Raw genomic sequence first — 20934 nt, forward strand, 5'->3', positions numbered from 1 at the left:
ATTGTTACTGAAGCACTAAGGGAAAGTTACCAAACTCTTCAGAGCACACTAAACAGCAAAGAGATTCAACAATAAGAATGGGAGAGAACGAGCCAAAGCTGAGCTATCATTTGTTGTTCTAGCACACACTAAGGATCAATTCTCTCACCCTCATCGGGGATTTTGTCTCATCTTTTTGTAGTTCTGATCCTTCATTCTTAGTTGAGCCTTCAAGTTCACCTTCTTCTACTATCTGCCTCTGTCTGGCCTTTTGTACATTTGGTCTTGGTCTCTGAAGTCGACCTCTCACTGGAAGAGTAATTTGGACAACACTTTGCTTTGTTTCTTGTGTGACCACGTTCATCTTCTTAGTCCTAGAAAAAAAGACAAGGAGGAAGAGAGAAAGCTTGACTATAAAAGTTGACAACTAGAAGAACATGTAACTTGAATTTCTTCCTATTAACTCTCATGAAAATACTTTTTCCAAATCACTTAAGGAAAATATCTTATCACAAAAACATGCTATAAAAGTTCAGGGAGCCACAGGAGAAAAAACATTATTTTGGGTTTGGAGATGTAGGCAAATTGAAAGAAGACATGGCCAGGGTAAAGCCTACGGCTAATCTCCAGCACAATAAAAATGAAATGATAAGGGGGGTGGGGGAGCAGTGGAGCAGGAGTAACCTCATTTTAATTCTCAAATGTTAATAAACTTATATGATGTGCCTAAAATAACCTAATGTATAAAAGTCAGATGATGGGATGGTGGGTGCCAACAACAGAAGGAAGGGGAAGAAGCGGGAAGTGGAGGTTACTGTTTAGTGAATACAAATTTCATTAAAAGGTTTATGAAAAGTAAAGTGTTCTGGGGATGGATGGTGGTGTTGCCTGCTAACAATGAGACAATGCTTTATGACATATACATATATATTTTAGTGTTCTACCTTCCATAAATCTTAAACAGTTAACGAGAGAGGGGGAGGGAGGAAGGGAGGGAGGGAGGGAGGGGGAGAAAGAAAGAAAGAGAAAGAAAGAAAGAAAGAAAGAAAGAAAGAAAGAAAGAAAGAAAGAAAGAAAGAAAGAAAGAAAGAGGCATTAAAAGATGTTCAATCCCATCTAATTTTAGGTGACCCACCCTATGAATTAGACTGATTATTCTCTATAGCACCTGAAAAAAAAAATGTTTTAAAGAAAAGCCTCTCTTATCTTAGATTTTTAAGAAAATATCACTCCTTACCCAACAGGAACAACTAAGCCATTTTCCTGGTTTTGTGTTAACTGAGAATCCTCTTTAGGGTCACATGAATTTGGCGGTGAAGAATCCTTCTCAGTCCGTATACATGGTAGTATCGCAGCCTCCTCCTCATGACCCGATTTATCATTTTCTCTTGATGCCATTCGGGAAGGTACCTTCAAGAAGTTTAAAAAGAAAAAAATTCACAGGCTGTTAGTGTAAGAACAAACTGACCGGTTCTTTGTCGACAACGGGCAGATCTGCTTCCTAGCACTTCTACTTCTAGAAGGTCGTCTTAGAAAGCCAGGTAAGCCAGTGCACAAATGTGCATAAACAAGAGAAGGTTCACGGTCGTCCTCCACATACAAAGGGTGAATAAAGCACTGGAAAAAAGATTGTATTCCAACAGGAAATTAAATTTTAAGTTCACTTTTTTGGAGGACATTGTTGGGCATTGAAATCAGGTTCTCATGCATGCAACGCAAATACTCTATCACTGAACTAACTTTGAATTATTTTACTTTCTTTCCTTTCTTCCTTCCTTCCTTCCTTTCTTTTCTTTCTTCTTTTTTAAGATAGAGTCTCACTGTATAGCTCTGGCTGCCCTGGAACTCTAAGAGATCTACCTCCCTCTGGTTCTCCGTGTTGAGATTAAAGACAGGTGCCACCACACCTGGCTCCTGAATTTCCTTACAATGAAGAGACAGGAACTCACTTTGCTGCTTACTTTCGAGCTAGCCTTGACCTGCAGCTCTCCAGCTTTAGCCTCTTAAACAGCTAGGACTATAAAGTACAGACTGTACCACACCTAAGCTTGGCCTTAAACACTCTAGTATATAACCACATTAAAAATGCTTTTTTTTTTTTTTTTTGTATTGAGCCCAAGAGATGTTTAAAATATTATGTTAAGTGGAGATATCTGATGCTAAGGGATGCTGGCAATTGTGGAATGTAATACTACCACGTCTATATGGGTATATATTCGAAACTGCTAGACTAATTAGGGAGGAAAGAGGAATGGGAGATCGGGTTCTCACGTTTTGATTATCTTGACAATCTCAAGATGTCAGAAACTCTAAAATGAAATGTTGACATTCAAATTGGCTTTTAGTTTTTGTTTTGTCCTTGTAGTGCTGGGGATTAAACCTAGGACCTCACAGATGTTAGGAAAGCTTTCTCCTGTTGAGCTCTATTCTCACAGTTTCTTAACTTCTATTTTGAGACAGGTTTTCAATAAGTTTGCCCAGGCTGGCCTTGAACTCACACTTATAACCTAGGCAAACCTTGAGCTTGTGATCTTTGTTTCCCAAATAACTAGGATTACAGGTCTGCATACCAGGCCTGGCTAAACCGAATGTATTTTAAAGTACTTTTTAGAATTAAAATTCATATTTTGCACTTTAGAATAATTCTTTGTATTTCTGTACTTTCTTTAACTTTGTAAAAGTTAAACTACTTTTCCTATTTTATTTTATTTTACGTGTATGAGTGTTTAGCCTCAATGTATGTCTGTGCATCACATGTATACAGTGCCCACAGAGGCCAGAAGAGGGCCTTAGATCCCCTGGGGTTGGAGTTGCAGATGGTTGTGAGTCACCACGTGAGGTCTTCTGGAAGAACAGCCAGTGCACTGAACAGCTAGCATGTCTCACCAGACCCCCAGCATTTCATTTTTCATGTTACCTTAATAACAGTGAAATAAAGCACTATTATTCCCATTTTTCCTGAGGAACTTGGTACATCATTTGGCTATGGTGATCTCATACCCTACCAAATATCCAGTATTTTAACACAAACGACATGAAATAACAAGGCACACTAAGCACAGAACAATACTATACACATTTAAACTACATGAACTTTTGATGGTTAATAACTATAGTAACAACAACAAAACCCACAAACAACACCTCCCCTAATCTTCACTCACACATTGAGAAGAGGGAGAAGCAGCTTGTTCACTGTCCTGCTGTGACACAACGGTCTCCATTTTGTCTGCTTCTGATCTCTTCCCAGGTACACAGTGCTCTGCTTCTGTGGTTGCTCTCTTTAAAGCTGCTCTTGACAAGTTTGGTTTTGGTTTTTTGAATCGACTTCTCAGAAAAGGAGCTGGTTTAACTTCGAGTGGCTTCTGTTCTTGAGGAAGAGATTTGCTTTTGGAACAAGGATTATCAAATGATTAGAATGAATTGAAGTATGAAAGTGAGTGAACACAGGACAACCTTAGGGACTGGCGGTAAGCTTTTAATTGTTTTTGTTTTGTTTTTAGACAGGGTTTTTCATTGTAACCAGGGCTGGTTTGAAATCTGCTCCATTAGGCCAGGCTGGCCCTCAATTGTCCTTCATCCTCCAGCATCTACCTCACAAGTGTATGCATGCACAGGCATTCACCCTCATATCTATATCTGCCTAATTCTATTTTTTAAGGTGAAAAAATGGAACTATCCATTAAACTCTGAAAACCATTGAGTTGTACAAGCCTATCATTTTTTGCATGAAGAAAGTACAGGTCAAACCCCTGACTCATGAGTATGTGTTACATAAAATTTGTTAATAAATCTCACCACTAGCTATCAGAATGGCCTTAATCCTTTCTTCCAATCTTCCATAATCTATCTTAAAACTTGTAACACTATCCAATTTATGTTGTGGCTTGAAAGCTCATTTGCTTTAACATAATCAGCAAATAGATCTTCTTTTTCTTTAAGGCACACAGGCCTACATACTTGTACCTTAAGTTAGTATGTGAAAATTGCTCCAGGACATCTAGAAGTGGTGCCCCTGGTTCTGTTTCATGGTGTCCAGAACTCTGTGAAGAAGACTCCACGTGACTTAAGTGACTTGATACTTCCTTGTCAGTATTTTCTTTTTCTTCCACAAATGTAGGCATCACTGATACTTTACTGCTGATAGTCTAGCGAAAAGAATCACAACACATCATCAAAAACAGAAATTCTATAAGCATTTCATACATTTTAAACAAAAGCTTATTTCCAAAACAGTGATTTAAAAATACAAAGGCTTATTTTCAACCATTAAATATAAAAATCACAAATATGAAAACTTAAAATTCAGAAATGCCTTCCCTTCATATTGTATATTATGACTACTCCAAACCACAGATATCATTACACACACACACACACACACACACACACACACACACACACACACACGTTAAGAAGAAATCTTCAAAAATGTTAAGTGTATGAACTACAAACAACAGGAAACTTCAACAAAAGATTTAAAAATGGAGGCAGTAAAGTGTCAGAGAAAATAAAAACATACACAGCCTATGTTTATACTAAAGCTGCTACAAATTCAGTCCAATTTCCTAGGTGTATCTTTTATCTAAATGAGCAACTTCAAACTGCCATTAGGGTTAGTAACTTTTTAAGTGAATACACCAGTTCTTGAAGAACCTGAGACAAAAAGATTAGGGCTGGAAAAGATTTTACATTTTTAGTAGAGATTTTAAGTTTTAGGGACTTAAAGGTAACAATGTTAATTATTTTGGTAACCTTGCTGAGAAATGTTTTCAGAACAGTGTAAGGTGGAGAGATACATACTCTTCTATCCAGTGAAGGCCCGGGGCTGCTCTCATTACTGATGCTGCTCTCAATTCCCTCTTCCTCGGGCTGCCTTGAGATATGCTCCTCTGGTTCGTGTTCTCTTGGAGCAGCATCTACTTTTTCTGTTTTCTCCAAGTCTGCCACCATTTCCTCCCCAGTATGGATCTCTCCAGATCCTCTCTCCCAAGGGACACAACTCTCTCCTGCTCCCTTCAAATCGCCACTGGCTTCCTCAATGGCAGCCGTCTGTGCTGACGCCATGACTACCGAGGAAACGTCTCCTTCTCCGGTGTCCTTCAGGTCGAGCTCCTTTGCTTCCACAGCACTCCCCTCCACTCCCGCGTTCTCTCTGCTTGTGCTGCCGCATGGACAGACCTCACCAGCCAGCTGCTCTGCAGCTGCCACTGCCGGCCCTCTTTGGGAAGTTTCTCCTCCAATCTCCTTCAGGTGTGCTTCCACTTCGCCCAGGGTTTGGGCCTCCTTTGCCTCCTTTATTGGTGCAGGTATCTCTCGTCTTTCAGTTTCTTCTGCATATGCCTCCCTTTTTTCAGTGCTATCAATCACATCTGGTGTCCTGTCTCTTGTGGACAACTCTTTTCCAGTTTCTTGCAAGCCTGTCTCTGGTTCACTAATTGGACTGACCTCCCTGGGGCCATTTTCCTGTGGAAATAGTTCTCTTCTAGTTTCCTCCAAATTTGTATAAATTTCCTCTGTGGTATCAATCAGCTCTGGCACCTTCTCCATAGGAGAAATCTCATTTAAAGATGCTTTCAAACCTGTCTCTGTTTCCATAGGGATGTCAATCATTTCTGCTCCCATCTCCCCTGAGGAAGTATCTCTTCCAATTGTTTCCAAACCTATCTCCATCTCCACAGTGACATCTGTCATCTCTGACATCTCCAGATGAGAAGCTGTGTCGTTTCTTCCAGTGTCTTTGCAATCTGACTCCAGTTCCTTGGTGGAAGGAGAAGCAGCGAGTGCAGCAACAGTGACGTCTGTGACCTCCTCCCGTGGGGAAGTGTCTGGTCTTGCAGTTTCTTCCAAAGTTGCCGCTGTTTCTCCAGAAACAGGAATCTCCTCTGGTACCCCTTCCCTGGAGCTCATTCTTTTTCTTCTTGGATTTGGTTTGGGTTTTGGTTTCTGAAAGCGAGTCCTTAGAACTGGAGCTTGATTCAGTTTATTTGCTTTCTTGCTCTCTTGAATACTACAAAAGAAGAGAGGCAAATTTTAATCCAGACTATCAGCTGAACAGATGACAGTTAAGAAATGCTACAGAAACACTAAAACTCTCAAGATCTGCCACACAAGGTGGCACACGCCTTTAATCTCAGAACTCAGGAGGTAGAAGCCGGAGGATTTCTGTGATTTTGAGGCCAGCTGGGTCTAGAGTGATATGCAGGACAGCCAGGGTTATACAGAGAAACTCTGTCTCAAAAATATAAAAATAAAATAAAATTTTAATGATACATAAGACCCAGCATGGTAGAACACGCCTTTAATCCCAGCACTCAGGAGGTAGAGGCAGGTGGATCTCTGTGAGTTTACACAGAGTGCTCTAGGACAGCCTGGTCTACACAGAGAGACCCTGTTTTTTGGGGTTTTGTTCTTAAAATAAATAAATAAAAGCATACTGAGGGACTGAGGTTGTAGTTCGGTGGTAGACTACCTGCTGAGCATGTACTATGCCCTGAGTTTACTCACAGCACAAAAAGAGGAGGAGGAGGGGGAGGAGAGGAGGAGGAGGAAGAGGAGAAGAAAATTAATCAAGTTTCACGAATGTCTGTCTAGGCAGAACTGGAAAATATATGTGGGAAACAATGCAATTAGTTGCAATTACAAAAGGATTTTACAATAATTACTTGTATCAATTTATGGCTGGACATGTAGAGAATGTTAATGAGGTCAATCAGAACACCAGCTGACTGTGCTTGAATAGTGACCCTCAATGACCCCTTTGCAATTGTGACTTCATCCTAGACAAATAATGGCTAGGAAAAACTCTGCAGAAATGGGCAATCATGCTAGCTCAAGTTGCATCTGCTCCATTGACCTCTGTATTCCTATCTTTTACCTAGACACACACAGTCATAACAGACCTGCTGACCTCAACAGTAGATGGAAGTATGACTCAAGTAAGAAAGTGTCTTATGACTAAGAACAAGATCTACCCTTTATACTTTTATAAGACAATTGAAAAGAAGATTTCTGTTACTGTAGTTTAAGAGCACATGCTCAAGATAGAAGAACAGAAAATATAATATTTTGCTGAATTATACTTAGCATACAATCAACCATTTACATCAAGCACTCTGCTCTCCAGAAGAGCAGCACTCTTTGATTTGTATTTTAATCATCACAATAGATGCCAAACCCAATAAAATATACAAAGGGAGTTATTTAGGAAGGTCAGTAGTTGGGGGAAGTAGAGCACAGCTTTAGTCCCAACACTCTGAAGAGGCAAGTGGATCTCTGAGTTCAAACTCGGCCTGGTCTCCACAGCCAGTTCTAGGCCAGCCAATACTACACAGTGTGTGTGTGTGTGTGTGTGTGTGTGTGTGTGTGTGTGTGTGTAGGGGGACAACGGATGACAGGATGGAGAAGAGGAGGAGGAATGAAAGAAAAAAGAAAGGTCATTGAATTGTGTGTGCTGAAATCCCAGCACTTGAGCTGTGGCGGCAGGAGAATTACAGACCTGAGGACTGCCTGGGCTACTTAACCAGACTCTGGAAAAAGATAGAGGCAGGAAGGAGAGAAGGGAAAGAGAAGGAGAAAAACAGTCATTAATCTTGGGAACAAGCTACATCAAATGAAACACTAGATTTACTCAGCAGGTCAGGCTGAACACGTGCATAACCATATACTCAGCTTTAAAACGATCGGAACAACAGATGGCTCAGAGGGTAAAGAGCTTGCCCAAGGTGATTGAGGGTGATTCCCAGAACCCAAGACAGAAGGAGAAAGACTTGTGAAACTTGTTCTCTAACATGCCATAGCACATGAATACCAATACACACACACACACACACACACACACACACACACACACACACACACACACATACACACACACAAAGAATAAATAAATGTTTAAGTTTTTACAAAGTCTCATTGAAAATAGCTTGCAGGAAGAGAATGTGAAGAGAAGATGAAGGAGTACAGCAGAATAGGGTGAAAAAATATACTCTACCTGAAACTGACCAGCTTCACCACCACCACCACCACCCCCCACAGTACATAAACAGTAAAAACTGATTAGTCTAACCCTCAGACAAGGCAAGCTGCAAACAAGACTCTCAGATGAGCCCAGTCCCCCAGAAGAAGCAGAGACCGGAAGAGCTGCCTTGAAAAGCTGGACCAATTGATGTCCACTGTCTAATCCGCTGAGCTACCAGCAGGCTATGCAGTGGCTCCAGACCCCTAGCTTCTGTGACCTCTCACCTGTGCTGGGGTGCATCTTGGTGATGCAGCTGTCTCTGAGTCATTTCTGCTCCTGTAAGCAACCCCTACCGATATTCTTATAGGTAATTCCAATAAAATTCATCAGCTCACCAAACCGGACAGTGGTGCAACAGTTTGGTCTCTCAAGAGCTCCCTATCTGGGGTGATGGGATGTGAATGTGTTGCATCTGCCCAGTAAAAAAAGTCTATTACACAACAAAAGCAGAGGAGAACAGCTATGGCTCAGGAATCTGACTAAATCAAAACACTTAACAGAAAGGAACATTCCTAACACAAAGTCCATAGTAAAAGACATGTCAATTACCCTAATCTGACATATTTGTATATATGAATTCAAATGTCAACACTCTATTATTATAATTACTATGTCCATTGAAAGTAATATATTTTTGAAAAGACGTATTAATGAAAAGACAAACATTGCTTCTTAGGAAAGAGAACTTCAATATTTTACTTTTCTATGGGAAAGATGCCTGAATACAGGCATTAAGATCAAACTCCCATGTGCTTATTAACAACAAAAATGTTAAAACCTATTTGGAGTAACTAAACAGTATCTGTCTGTCCAGTTTTGGAAGATGATTGCTAATGAAAGGTAAAGAAAAATTTAGCAGAGTCCACTCAAGTGCCAAATCACCTTCAACCAACCAATGAGCCTGGGGTCATTAAGCAGAACAAGCAATGTCTGTCTAGGGCCACTATATCAAAGTTTAAAAAAAAAGACAAAGTAAAATGTGTACATTTCATTAGTTATTTCTCCTGCTTGAAATAACTACCTTTCATGTGAGTTTGATAACAGAAGGCAGATACTTAGGAAGAAGACAGCCTTCTGAATGAACTATATTTAACTGAGACACTTACAGCTATCAAGAACTTCAATAAATGATAATATTAAGTCCTAAATTATTAGAAATCAAAAAAAGGAAATTTAATAGTAATGGAAGCTGTTCATTTTCCTGTGTCATTTATGATTCTCTTCACTTTTCTAAGCAGCAGCTAAGACAGAACAGTATGCTCTGAAGGTGGGGAAGGAACACTGAGAGTTAAAGGTTTATGTGGGGATTGAGTTAGGGGGACGGAGGAAGAGGGAATGGAGCAGGCTGACCAAAACTGAAAATGTATCAAGAGCCCTATGGAAACCTACCACTCTGTAAGCGCGCGCGCGCGCACACACACAAACACACACACATTTTAAGGAATTTTAACACAGGTACCTTGTCTGAGCAGACAATGCTTTCACAGGGGCATGGTTTATTAAATGATATGAGATACTTCTTTATGAAGTTATTGGTCAGGAAGATTCCGGAGGCCCCTCAAACAACAAAAGCTATCACCATTGCTCCTGGCTGCTCACCATAACTAGATGATAAGACCCCATTGCCAAAGATACAATACACTCTCATTGTAGGACATAGAGAAACCAGTCTGAACTGACCAGAAAGCCTCCTCTCTGCTGGCTACTTTTCACAGTGTGGGAAGATGCTATGCAGGCAATGGGAGAAGAAAGAAATTCCTCTATGGTCTTACCCAGTGAACCTTGAAGGTGTGCCCAATGGTGCGACAGTGCCATAAAGGGGTGTCTGTGTATGTGTGTGTGTTCACACATGCACATGTATGAGAACTAATCACTTTCTGATTAGATTTGAGACCTCCACCACAAGAGGGAAGTCATGCTTGGTATTGGAAACCTGCTCAAAAGCTCACCACTGAGGAGGTTCTAGGCCCTAGCTGGGAACCTTCTAGAGCTGTTTTCCTAAAAGGACATGGTGTCAAACTGTCTTCTGAGTGTTTATGTTTATACACAACTATCGAGGCTGCCGTCTGCTTTGGTCAGGTTTCTGGGTGCAGTGGGCAACAGGGAATTCAGAAACACCTGATCAAAGTGTTTACAATAAATGACAGTTGAGTGCTGGGCCAGAAGTGGAGCACCTACAGGAGCTCCCCTAAGACTTAGGGAGCATCATGGAAGAGGGGGAGAAAGAATGTAAGCACCGAAGATGAGGAAGAGTGCAGCAAAACACGTCATCTGGACAGGGCATGGCCTCTGTCCTCATGAATGCTCTGCAGCTATGGTGACCTGCACAAAAGTGGGCTAACAAGACAACAAGTCAACATTCCAGCAGGCAGCGCTAACTGGACTTGGGGTTTCCAAAGCAACAAAGAAAACTGGAGAGGATATGAGGATAAAAACAGAAGGGAGATAGTTGGGGGAGGAGGTCGCAAGGGGACTGGGAAGAGGGAGTCAGGGTGGGTAAGATTGAGATATATTTCAAACATGTTTGAAACCATCAAAGACTACTGGGCCCCGAGATAGCTCAGCAGGTAAAGGCGCTTGCCACCAAGTCTGATGACCTGATCCCCTGGACATCCATTTACCATGGAGGCGGACAAACTGACAGGAATAAGCCAAGTATGTGTGCACACACCTGTAATTCCAGTACCTGGAAGAGGGTGGAGGAACAGAAGTTATGGCCATCCTCAGCTACATGAGCTTGAAGCTAACCTGAACTACATCAGTCTCAAATCACCTCCAAATACATACATATATACTTAGTTGAAGTATACAAGACTTTAAATATCCTGGATTAAGTTTCAAAGAAATACTTACTACTTTATCTAAGAATCTTTAAAGTGTTCTTCATTCTGAGATGCCTTCCCTTCTCTAATAGAATCTTGAACAGGACAGAGTGTTCAGAGGAGAGAAGATGGGAAACTGCCTATTATCTATACATAAGTCAAAATTAGATAAAACACAGAAACTCAGAACTGTTTTCCAAGGCTCCTGGATGTTTAAAGGCCCGAAGTATCGCATGGTGAAGCAGTAAAGACACTGCCTTTACAGAGGGAAGTTGCTCATGTAAGGCTGGGTATTAATTACAAATATCCACAAACTGTGCTTGGTGCTATGCACCTATAGTACAATTGCTTGGGAGGTGGTGGCAGAGGGTTAGGAAAACGTTCTGGGAGAGCTGCCCCTGTCCACCACCACCTGCAACACTCGGGAGAGCAGGGCCTGCACCTAGAATGGGCAGCTCAATACAGCCAACCCCACTGGTGGAGGTGTGGGTGAGCCAGCCCTGAAGTTTGTGAGCACGGGCTAACTATCCCCATTACTAATCTGTCATGTGGTAGCATGAGCCGGAGAGAGCTGGCCCTGAAGTCATAAGGGCGGGAGAGCTGGCCTTGTCCCCCACCAGCTGCAACACTTGGGAGAGCAGGTCCTGCACCTTGCCTGGGCAGCACAATAGAGCCAATCCTGTTGGTGGACATGTGAGTGAGCCAGCCCCAATGTTGTGAGCATGGGAAAGCTGTCCAATCTCATCTGTCTGTGATGCCATGGTCAGGGGAAAGATATCCTTCTTCCTAACCCCACCCCACACCCACCCTGACCTGTCAGTGCCTGAGGCAGGTAGGAGAGCCAGCCTTGCCCCTCATCAGCTGCAGCACTGGGGAGAGTGAACCCTATGACGTGCCTGGGCAGCACAGTAGAGCTGACCCTGAAGGTGAAGGTGAGGGGGATCTGACCCCATGTCAAGAAAATAGGAGAACTGGCCCCACCCCTTATTCACTGTTGCAAGGGGTGAAATCTCCAGGACAATGCAGGAGAGCTCATTTTGGTGGTGAAGACATGGGAAGAGAGCTGGCAAGCTGACCAACCCTGCAACTATCCAGGCCTAGAATCAGGGTTACGTGTTGGCACACTCCACATCTACCTCATCTGTGATCTGCTGGAGCACATGAAGGGACTGTACCCAAAGCTGCAGATCTCCACAACACAGTCAACAGCAGGACAACCAAGAGGAGTCCCAGTGAGGACCCAGCACTGATAGTGTAGCAGAAACCAGGGGCCTCATACCAGACCAATGACTCTCTGCAATGAACACTTGTAAGTAAAGATACATGGACAAAAGGGTTTACTCTGTGGCTCACTGTGTCACACTACAGTTTCCATGATGACACTGATTTTTTTCCTTCTCTCTCTCTCTCTCTTTTTCTTTTCTTTTGCTCTTAAATTTCATTTTATTTTGGGAAGGAGGTTGCAAGGGCAGAAGATGGATAAAAGGGATGGGGAAGTGAATGGGATGGAGATGTGTGATGTGAAAGACAAAGAATAAATAAAAAGGAGAAAAAATGTGCAATAAATATTTAATGCACTCAAAATGATACCTGGGTAATTAAATCATGTTTAATTACATCTTTTTTTTTTTTTTTTTAAGATTTATTTATTATGTACACAGTGTTCTGCCTACATGCCAGAAGAGGGCACCAAATCTCATTACAGATGGTTGTGAGCCACCATGTGGTTGCTGGGAATTGAACTCAGGACCTCTGGAAGAAACAGTCAGTGCTCTTAACCTCTGAGCCATCTCTTCAGCCCCTAATTACATCTTATGTAATTAAAATGTGTAATTTTTACAACAATTGGTTTTTATATTTTTGCTTTTATGTGAAATGTAATATTTTAAATACAAATTAAAGAAAGTATTTTTTGGTTTAAAAAAAGGAAAAAGTTCAAGGTCATTCTCATCTACACAGTGAGTTCACAGCAACCCTAGGCTACATGAGATCCTCTCTCAAAAAAATAAAAAAGAAGCAAACAAATAAATTTTAAAAATTAACCAGGACTCTAAGACTCAGTAAACATTCAAAAACTTAATTTTCTTCTAAGACACCATAATTAAATCTAGATAATATAAATACAAAACCAATCCGTCAGATAACTACAAATAAAATCGATTATCAGAGAGGTGTAATAAGGAAGGAAGTTCTGGAGGGCACAGTAGCAGTCAGTTGAAGGGTACTAAGAAGAAATAACAGATGAAGCAAGAGAAAGAATTCATTTCCTAGCCTTTCCTTTCAGATTAGATGCTATTTAAACAGGTCTATGGAAATATTTCATAGGCCAGACTTTACATGTAAATGTTAAAGAATAGATACATAGAAGTCCATGTTGTTATCTCTGCATCTACATGCTTCAAATAGTACCAAACCATAAACATCCTAGTAATTCCATCAATCTGGTTTGGTAAAATAATGAACAGCAACTTAGGCTATGAAAAGGATATGCTTTACAATATAACAGATCTAATTTTAGAAAAATCAAACACTACCAAAAGTAGCATTTCTATTTGGATACAGACACCTAATTAATATACTTGTTAAGTGAAAAGCCTATTCCTATTAACTCAGATCCTAGTTTATATTAAATAGCTTTCGTCAAATCATCTTTAACTTAGGAACATGAAAGCTGTGACATAAACCTCCTTGAAAAGTGATTCTTACACAGCTTTTAAATAAAGCTGTACATATATCATCACCTGTTCATTTATTTAAATGAGGGTGGGGCACAGGTACTAACACCTGCACATGAAGGTCAAAGGACTACATGTGGGAGTTCATTCTCCTGCTGTCTCATGTGGGACCCCGAGACCAGACGTGACAGCAAGTGCCTCTTTACCCAGCAAGCCATCTCACCAACCTCTTACACTTTTTGTGGGGTTTTAAAGAATTTTTAATTTGTGTGTGTGTGTGTGTGTGTGTGTGTGTGTGTGTGTGTGTGTACACATACACATATTACATGCATTCAGATGCCCAATGAGGCCAGAGGGCATCAAACTCAAATGCCTTAGAACTGGAACTGCAATCAGTTGTGAGCTGGTGGTGTGGTGCTGGGAACCAAACCTGGCTCATCTACAAGAGCAGTGAGCAATCTTCACAGCTGAGCTTTGTCTCTAGCACCATAAGTATTGCTAAACATCATCAAAATTGACACACAGACAGAAAGGCCAGTTAGTTTGTTTCTGAGGGTCAGTGAGACGGCTCGGGAGGTAAAGCACTTCCTTCCAAGCTTGGTAACCTGAGTTCCATTCCCAGGTAACTAATGCACTGTGGGATGAGGGAACTATGCCCAAAAGTTGTCCACTGACCTCCATGGCACGCATACACTCCATGTCTATCTTAAAGCACAGAGCAAATAAATATAATTAATTTGATTTGTTTAAAACAATTTACTGAGCTCTAAAGCCTTACTAAGAATTTCTAAACTACATAACTGATAAATGATGCCTACCTTGGATGGTCATTAAGAACCTTGGGCTCATCAGACTGCACACTGTCCAAAGGATCCTTTTTCTCAGGCTGTGGAACGACATCTTCACACTGGAAGTTCTTTACTGACTCATTGTCCATTTGTTGAGGAATCTTAGTAACAAAGTTTGTAGTATTTTAGATTTCACAATGAAACATAAAACTTTTAAAATTTTTACTGAAACATCTATCTTAGCCAGGTATGATGATGTGTGTTCTGGCACTTGGGAGGTAAATGCAGAAGACGCAAACAAGCCAGGGTGAGACACAGGGAATTTGAGAACAACCCAACTACAAAATATTCTACCTCATTTGTATAAAGAAAATGGTAAAAGAGTCAAAATTAGAAAATAACAGTCAAAAACCCATTTTAATGTTTTTCCTTTAGCTATCTTGAATATTCCGTAAGTCCCATCTTTACCATGTCTTAAAGTCCTATTCATTTCTGTCCTATCAGAAAGCAATGCTTCAGACTCATCTACTTCCGACCATTTCCATCTCATTTGTCAGAATCCTTCCCAGTGCTTTTATTTCTAAATTCTTATTGTTTTAAGTACAGAAGAGACTAATAAAAATAACAACAGACAGATGGGGCTAGGGATGTAGCTCAGGTAGTGAGAGTGCTTGCCTCTCACACACAAAGGAAGCCCTTGGTTCCCTCCACAGCACCACATAAAAATGGGCATGGCGGTGCATGCCTACAAACTTAGCAATTGGGTGGAGGCAGAAGGATCAGAGTTCAAGGTTATCAGTTACACAATCAGTTGGAAGCCAGCTGGGGATACATGAGACTGTGTCTAAGATATAAAAAAAAAAAAAAAAAAAAAAAAAAAATATAGCAGGAGGAAACCACATCTTTTTTTTTTTTTTTTTTTTTTTGGTTTTTTGAGACAAGGTTTCTCTGTGTAGCTTTGGAGCCTGTCCTGGACTAGCTCTGTAGACCAGGCTGGCCTTGAACTCACAGAGATCCACCTGCCTCTGCCTCCAAGTGCTGGGATTACAGGCGTGCGCCACCACCGCCCGGCTGGAAACCAAATCTTAAGTCACGCTAACTCTTTGCTTTCTTCCAAGGACTATATAAATAATTTAAAACTCCATGAGCCAGGAATATGGTTTAGTAGCAAAAGTGCTTTCTTAGCATGAAAGCGGCCTTAGGTTTGGTCTTCTACATCTATGTGTGTCTCTCTGTCTCTGTCTGTCTGTCCGTCTGTCACACACACACACACACACACACACACACACACACACACACACAAATTCATTATCTGGTTTTGGAATTATACTTGAAAGGAGCACTTTCAATATTTTGTTTAAGCCAATATTAAAATTCACATATCTGGCTATCTTTTCAAAAGCAGACTGAGAATGTGGCTCAAGGGTGCTTGTCTAGCATGCTTGAGAACCTGGGCTCAATCTGAAGCACAAGGAAATACCAAGTCCACATATGAGGTAAGATGAGAGCAGACCAAGAGTCATGTACAATGCTCAAATATCTAAAATGATTTAACAATAAACAAAACTCCTCACTCTGAGGATTTTGGCTACAAATGTAATAAATGACACACACAGGTTTATTTTAAAAGAGTGAAAGCTTACATTAAGGCTGATTGATATACTTGCTTAATAAATGTTCTCAGAATCAACATACTTACCACAACACAGGATTCTTTTTGTTCTCTATCAATACAGGATTCATCTTTACTCTTCTCTATTCTTTTTGCCTGTGGTGTAAGAATTTCTTTTCTTTCTGCAGCTTTCTGTGTATTTGGCCTTAGTCTTTGCATTCTGCCCCTCATTAGTCGTAAAGGTCTTAAGACCTTTGGTTGACCATCTTCCTGTACACGAGATTTTTCACTCAAACTATAACCACAAACAAATGAAAGTGTGATTACAGCAAAGTCACAAAGTTATATAAACAGGTTATACAAATAAGTAAATCATGTTAAATAGGAAGAATTTGTCAAGTATCCTCAAGAACATCTTGAAAAATATTCACTATACATCTACAGCCTACTCTTTCAAACAGATGATTCTGGAAGCCTAGCTATAAAAACCTCTTGAACAGATACCACCTCATCCCCTTCCCAACAGACAACTGCCAATATGCCTCCCCATCACTGATGATGAAAATGTAACTGCAAAGCAGAACTCACTGTCATAGCTGATGGTAAGAAAATCATATGCTATCACCACACTTCTCTGGACATTCCATATAAATATATAAAACACATCTCCCTGCCAGATCCTGTGCATAATAATGAAGAAACATATGGCCAAGTGCTAAAAACCATATGGGAAGAAATAGATGAACACCTTAAGCAAACATCCTGATAAACAGCTTAGCAAAATGTTCTTCATTGTTGATCTTGACAGACATAATTATCATAGGCATTGAAAGAAAATGGATCCTCCAAAATAGGTGATATTAAGGTCCTTGGGAGAATCAAGAAAAATGTTATCCCGTGCCTCATTTCCCATTGCTATATCCATTAACATTGCATAATAACTTGTAAGTCTTTAATAAAAGCATCAAAATCTCACTTTAAAAATGGAAAAATCTGTATCAATCCAATATGTGACACTATACTTCTCTTTCAGGACATCACTGTATAATGCCAAGGAATCAGTGCCGACTTTACAGAACAGCATCCCACTGAATAACCCAGAATCTCCTACACACAATTATATTTGGAGACAGACTGTCTTATATCCATATCAAGTTAAATATTCCTTTAGAAATTACTTGCTACAAATACAATCATCCACAAACATATCTTAATCACTCACTAATTTGACAATACTTATTAGAAACTGTTAGTAAATTAAAGGAAGCACAAAATTTGAACTCAATGGATTCATAGGATCATTTAAAAATTTTATTTCAGGTGGTGCTTTTAATCCCAACATTCAAGAGGCAGATCTCTATGAGTTCGAGGCCAGCCTGGTTCCAGGATAGCTACATAAAGAAAACCTGTCTCAAAACCACAAAACCCAATCCCACCCCACCCCTCAAAATTTTATTTACCTATTTTTGAGAATGATCTCCTGTACCACAGGGTGACCTCACAAATCACTCTGAGATGAGGATAATCTTAAAGGTCTGATTCTCTCAACTCTACCTCTCCACTGCTGGCTTCACAAGCACATGCCACCACACCTGGCTTATGTGAGGCTCCTGACTGAACCCAGAGCTTCATACACATTAACCAGATGGAGCCCTAGACCTACCCATACATCATTTCTAGTCTATAACATCAAGCATACAGAGCATTACTAACTTTCTTACAACTATCTGTAATGAAAACAGACTCGAAGTACCCTAGTTGAAACTTCAGTCTTTATTAAAATGAAAACTAGTAATTACAACCAATCCTGAAGATCATTTCTTCCCAAGTACTTACTCAGACACAGTTTCAGCACTTAGGTTCTCTCCTTCTGTATTCTCTGTCCCAAAATTTTCAGATATATTCATTCTCCCCATTTCCACGTGATTCTGTAAATATAATTTTTTTACATTTAAGCTACTTAAAATAAAATGTTTCACTGAATGGGAATTAAAATGAAGTAATTTTGAGTGTTTATATTTGTAACAAAGCAATTTTCTAAAAATTCTAAATACAGATCAAAGTATTATAAAACACACAATCTTATACATGGTTAGAAGGCCCTTGCCAACATGAAGAGTCTTTAAAACATTCATATTCATTGACCACTAATACAATTTTTAGGAAGAAACTGAAGAGGCTAGGTATGGTAGCATATGCCTCTAATCCCAACACTTGGGAGACAGAGGCAGGCAGATCTCTCTGGGTTTGAGGTAAGCATGGTCTACATAGAGAGTTTCAGACAAAGCAAAGGAAAAGAAGCTTGCCACTAATCCTTACAGCCTAACTTTAATCTCTAAGAACCACATAATGGAATGAGAAAACCAACTCCTTGGCAAGATATCCTTTGACCCCAGCCCTACCTCACCCACACACACTATGTAATTTTTTTAAAAGTTAACAGAAGCCAGGCAGTAATAATAAAAAACAATGTTTTCTAAAGACAGCCAACACTCTAAAGGAAACACATTGAAATGAAGATTAATAAGAACAAATCTAATTTTAAGTTTTTGTGTTTTCCTATTAGTAACAGAGTTTGAAATTACAAGTTAAATATTTTATTTGTAATTACCTAGAAAATATTTTTTGTTTTGTTTTACTTTTCAAGACAGGGTTTCTCTGTAGCTTTGGAGTCTGTCCTGGATCTCGCTCTGTAGACCAGGCTGGCCTTGAACTCACAGAGATCCACCTGCCTCTGCCTCCCGAGTGCTGGGATTACAGGCATGCGCCACCACCACCCGGCGAAAATATTTTTATAACTTTAATTTCCATGTATCTCTTAAACCACACCTTTTCAGCTGAAGTTTCTGAAGGTGAATTCTTGCTCCTTTCATCTTGTTTATCTTGTGAAACAACTGATTTCTTCCCAACTGCCCTTGACAGATTAGGTTTAGGTCTCTGGAATCGACTTCTTGATTTTGGTTTAACATTTTCTGCTTGTTCAGTCTCTCTAAAAAAAAAGAAAAGAAAAGAAAAGAAAAAAGAAAACAAAATAGGATATTATTTGAATTGTAACCAACATGTATTCACAATCAAATAAAACTCTAAAAAGCTGGAAAATAAGACAGCTGGAATTCAGAGAGCTCCAGCAAAGGAAGCTGAAAGAGAGACTTACTCTACTAGATGTTAAAAATATACCAACATCGGTAATTAAGAGGTACAGTGGTACCAAATATATAAACATGTAAATGAAACAAAACAAAAAATGATTCCAAATTAGATATGATTTTAGACAATAAAGATTATTTCTCAGTTGGGGATTTAGCTCAGTGGTAGAACACTTGCCTAGCAAGCACAAGGCCCTAGGTTCGATCCTCAGCTCCACAAAAAAAAAAGATTATTTCTCAAAATAGAAAAGTTGAAATCCGTAACAGAATTCTTAAAAATAAATGTTATGCTAGGTTTGAGAGTGCACACCTTTAAACCCAGCACTCAGGAGGAAGAGGCCAGTGGATCTAAGTTTGAGACCAGTCTGGAACACACAGCAAGTTCCAGGACAGCCAAGACTATATAGCAAGACCCTGTCTGAGAAAAATAAAAATAAAATAAACATTACACAAAACTAACTTCTGATGGGAAAACTGGTTAACAAATAAAACAGAGTGAGCTCCAACCCTTGTACTGTACTATTAATGTATTCCAAGTGGATCAAACATTTAAATGAAGAGATAAAAAACAAAGGAAAGTTACTCTGTAAACTTTAGACGGAGTAATCTAAGATTTCATAAAAAGTGGAAAAGAACTAGAAACTGGATAACATAAAAATAAAATCCTAGGGACTACAGAGATGGTTCAGTGGCCTGGGCACTTGCCATCAAGAGGATGACCCTGCAAAGGGAGCCCCTATCCCACAGCTGTCCTGACCTTTGTTTGTGCTCTATGGCACACATGCGCACTCACATCCTTTAAGCAAACAGTTCCATTTCTAAAACCTTCACTGAAAAACATACCTGCAAACTAGCATGAAAGTGAAAGCATAAGATCATAACTGTTGTTTGTAAAAACACTATACGGCCATGGGTAAAGAACAAACCACACAAATTAGGGTACGTTCAAATGACGAAACACTATTAAGTTATAAAAATATACCTTTTACATAAAAGTGTGGGGGGGATCCCTGCAAACTGTTATGTATGAGTACGCTGCAATTAGGTTTGTTTCAGTATACATTCCAAGTCCCTGAAAGAAGTAACCGTGAGGAGACGTTGCTGTCTTTCTCTGATTAACCAAATACAGAGTTTATTCCAAAAATTACTTTCAAAATTTTGATTCTCAATGTGGTGTGCTTTACTAAAAATAAGCATTCATGAGCTCAACAGGTCTTGTTCCTTTTTCTTCTTTTCATGTGCATGTAGTGTACGTGTGTGCTTGTATTCATTTGTGGATGTGGGTGGCTGTGTAGGCCTGTGAACTTGACTACATCTTAACAAAAACCCAAATGGCTGGACACACCTGTGAGGGATTTCTTCTTAATTAAATCATTCAAAGGGGAAGACCCACTTCTAATCTGGATCTCTGAGGAAGGAATAAACACCTTCTTTCATCCAGATCTGTAGAGGTGGGAGGAGCCACCTTTATAGTGGGCCACACCTTCTTGTATATAAGAGACATGGAGGATGGAAGCGCTTTGCTAGTGCCTGCTTGCTCTTCACTGGCACTGGGGCCTACTTCTTCAGGATTCCAGCATATACTGAAGACCACCTGAGACATCGTCCTTATGGGCTGAACAACTACTGAATTCTTAGACCTGCCATTGATAGCCACTGTTGTACTAGCTGGACCACAGCCTGCAAGCCATTCTAATAAAGTCCTGTTCTGTGTATGTTGATATCTATGTGTGTATATGTGTGTGTACATGTGTATTACACACATACATACATACTCATTTTATAAGTTCTGCTCCTCTAGAGAACCCTGACTAATACAAGACCCAAGACTGACTTCAGGAGTCTTCCTCAATCACTCTTTCCCCTCACTCTTTGAGGCAGGGTCTCTCAAT

General features: G+C 40.0%; 1 protein-coding gene across 2 annotated transcripts in view; it reads right to left on the reverse strand.

The window, feature by feature from the left end:
• Bdp1 (B double prime 1, subunit of RNA polymerase III transcription initiation factor IIIB) overlaps positions 1-20934 on the reverse strand; it is a 92149-nt gene that overhangs the window by 39205 nt on the left and 32010 nt on the right. For both annotated transcript variants that reach the window (XM_036206778.1, XM_036206777.1), the window contains exons 13-21: positions 18726-18885; positions 17733-17824; positions 15984-16191; positions 14315-14445; positions 4783-5989; positions 3946-4127; positions 3144-3366; positions 1217-1389; positions 149-353 (exon numbers count right to left, since the gene is read on the reverse strand). In XM_036206778.1, the coding sequence (XP_036062671.1) occupies positions 149-353; positions 1217-1389; positions 3144-3366; positions 3946-4127; positions 4783-5989; positions 14315-14445; positions 15984-16191; positions 17733-17824; positions 18726-18885 (2581 nt within the window). The remainder of the gene's footprint in view (positions 1-148; positions 354-1216; positions 1390-3143; positions 3367-3945; positions 4128-4782; positions 5990-14314; positions 14446-15983; positions 16192-17732; positions 17825-18725; positions 18886-20934) is intronic.

This window comes from Onychomys torridus, chromosome 15 (genome assembly GCF_903995425.1).
Source record: "Onychomys torridus chromosome 15, mOncTor1.1, whole genome shotgun sequence".
NCBI lineage: Eukaryota > Metazoa > Chordata > Mammalia > Rodentia > Cricetidae > Onychomys > Onychomys torridus.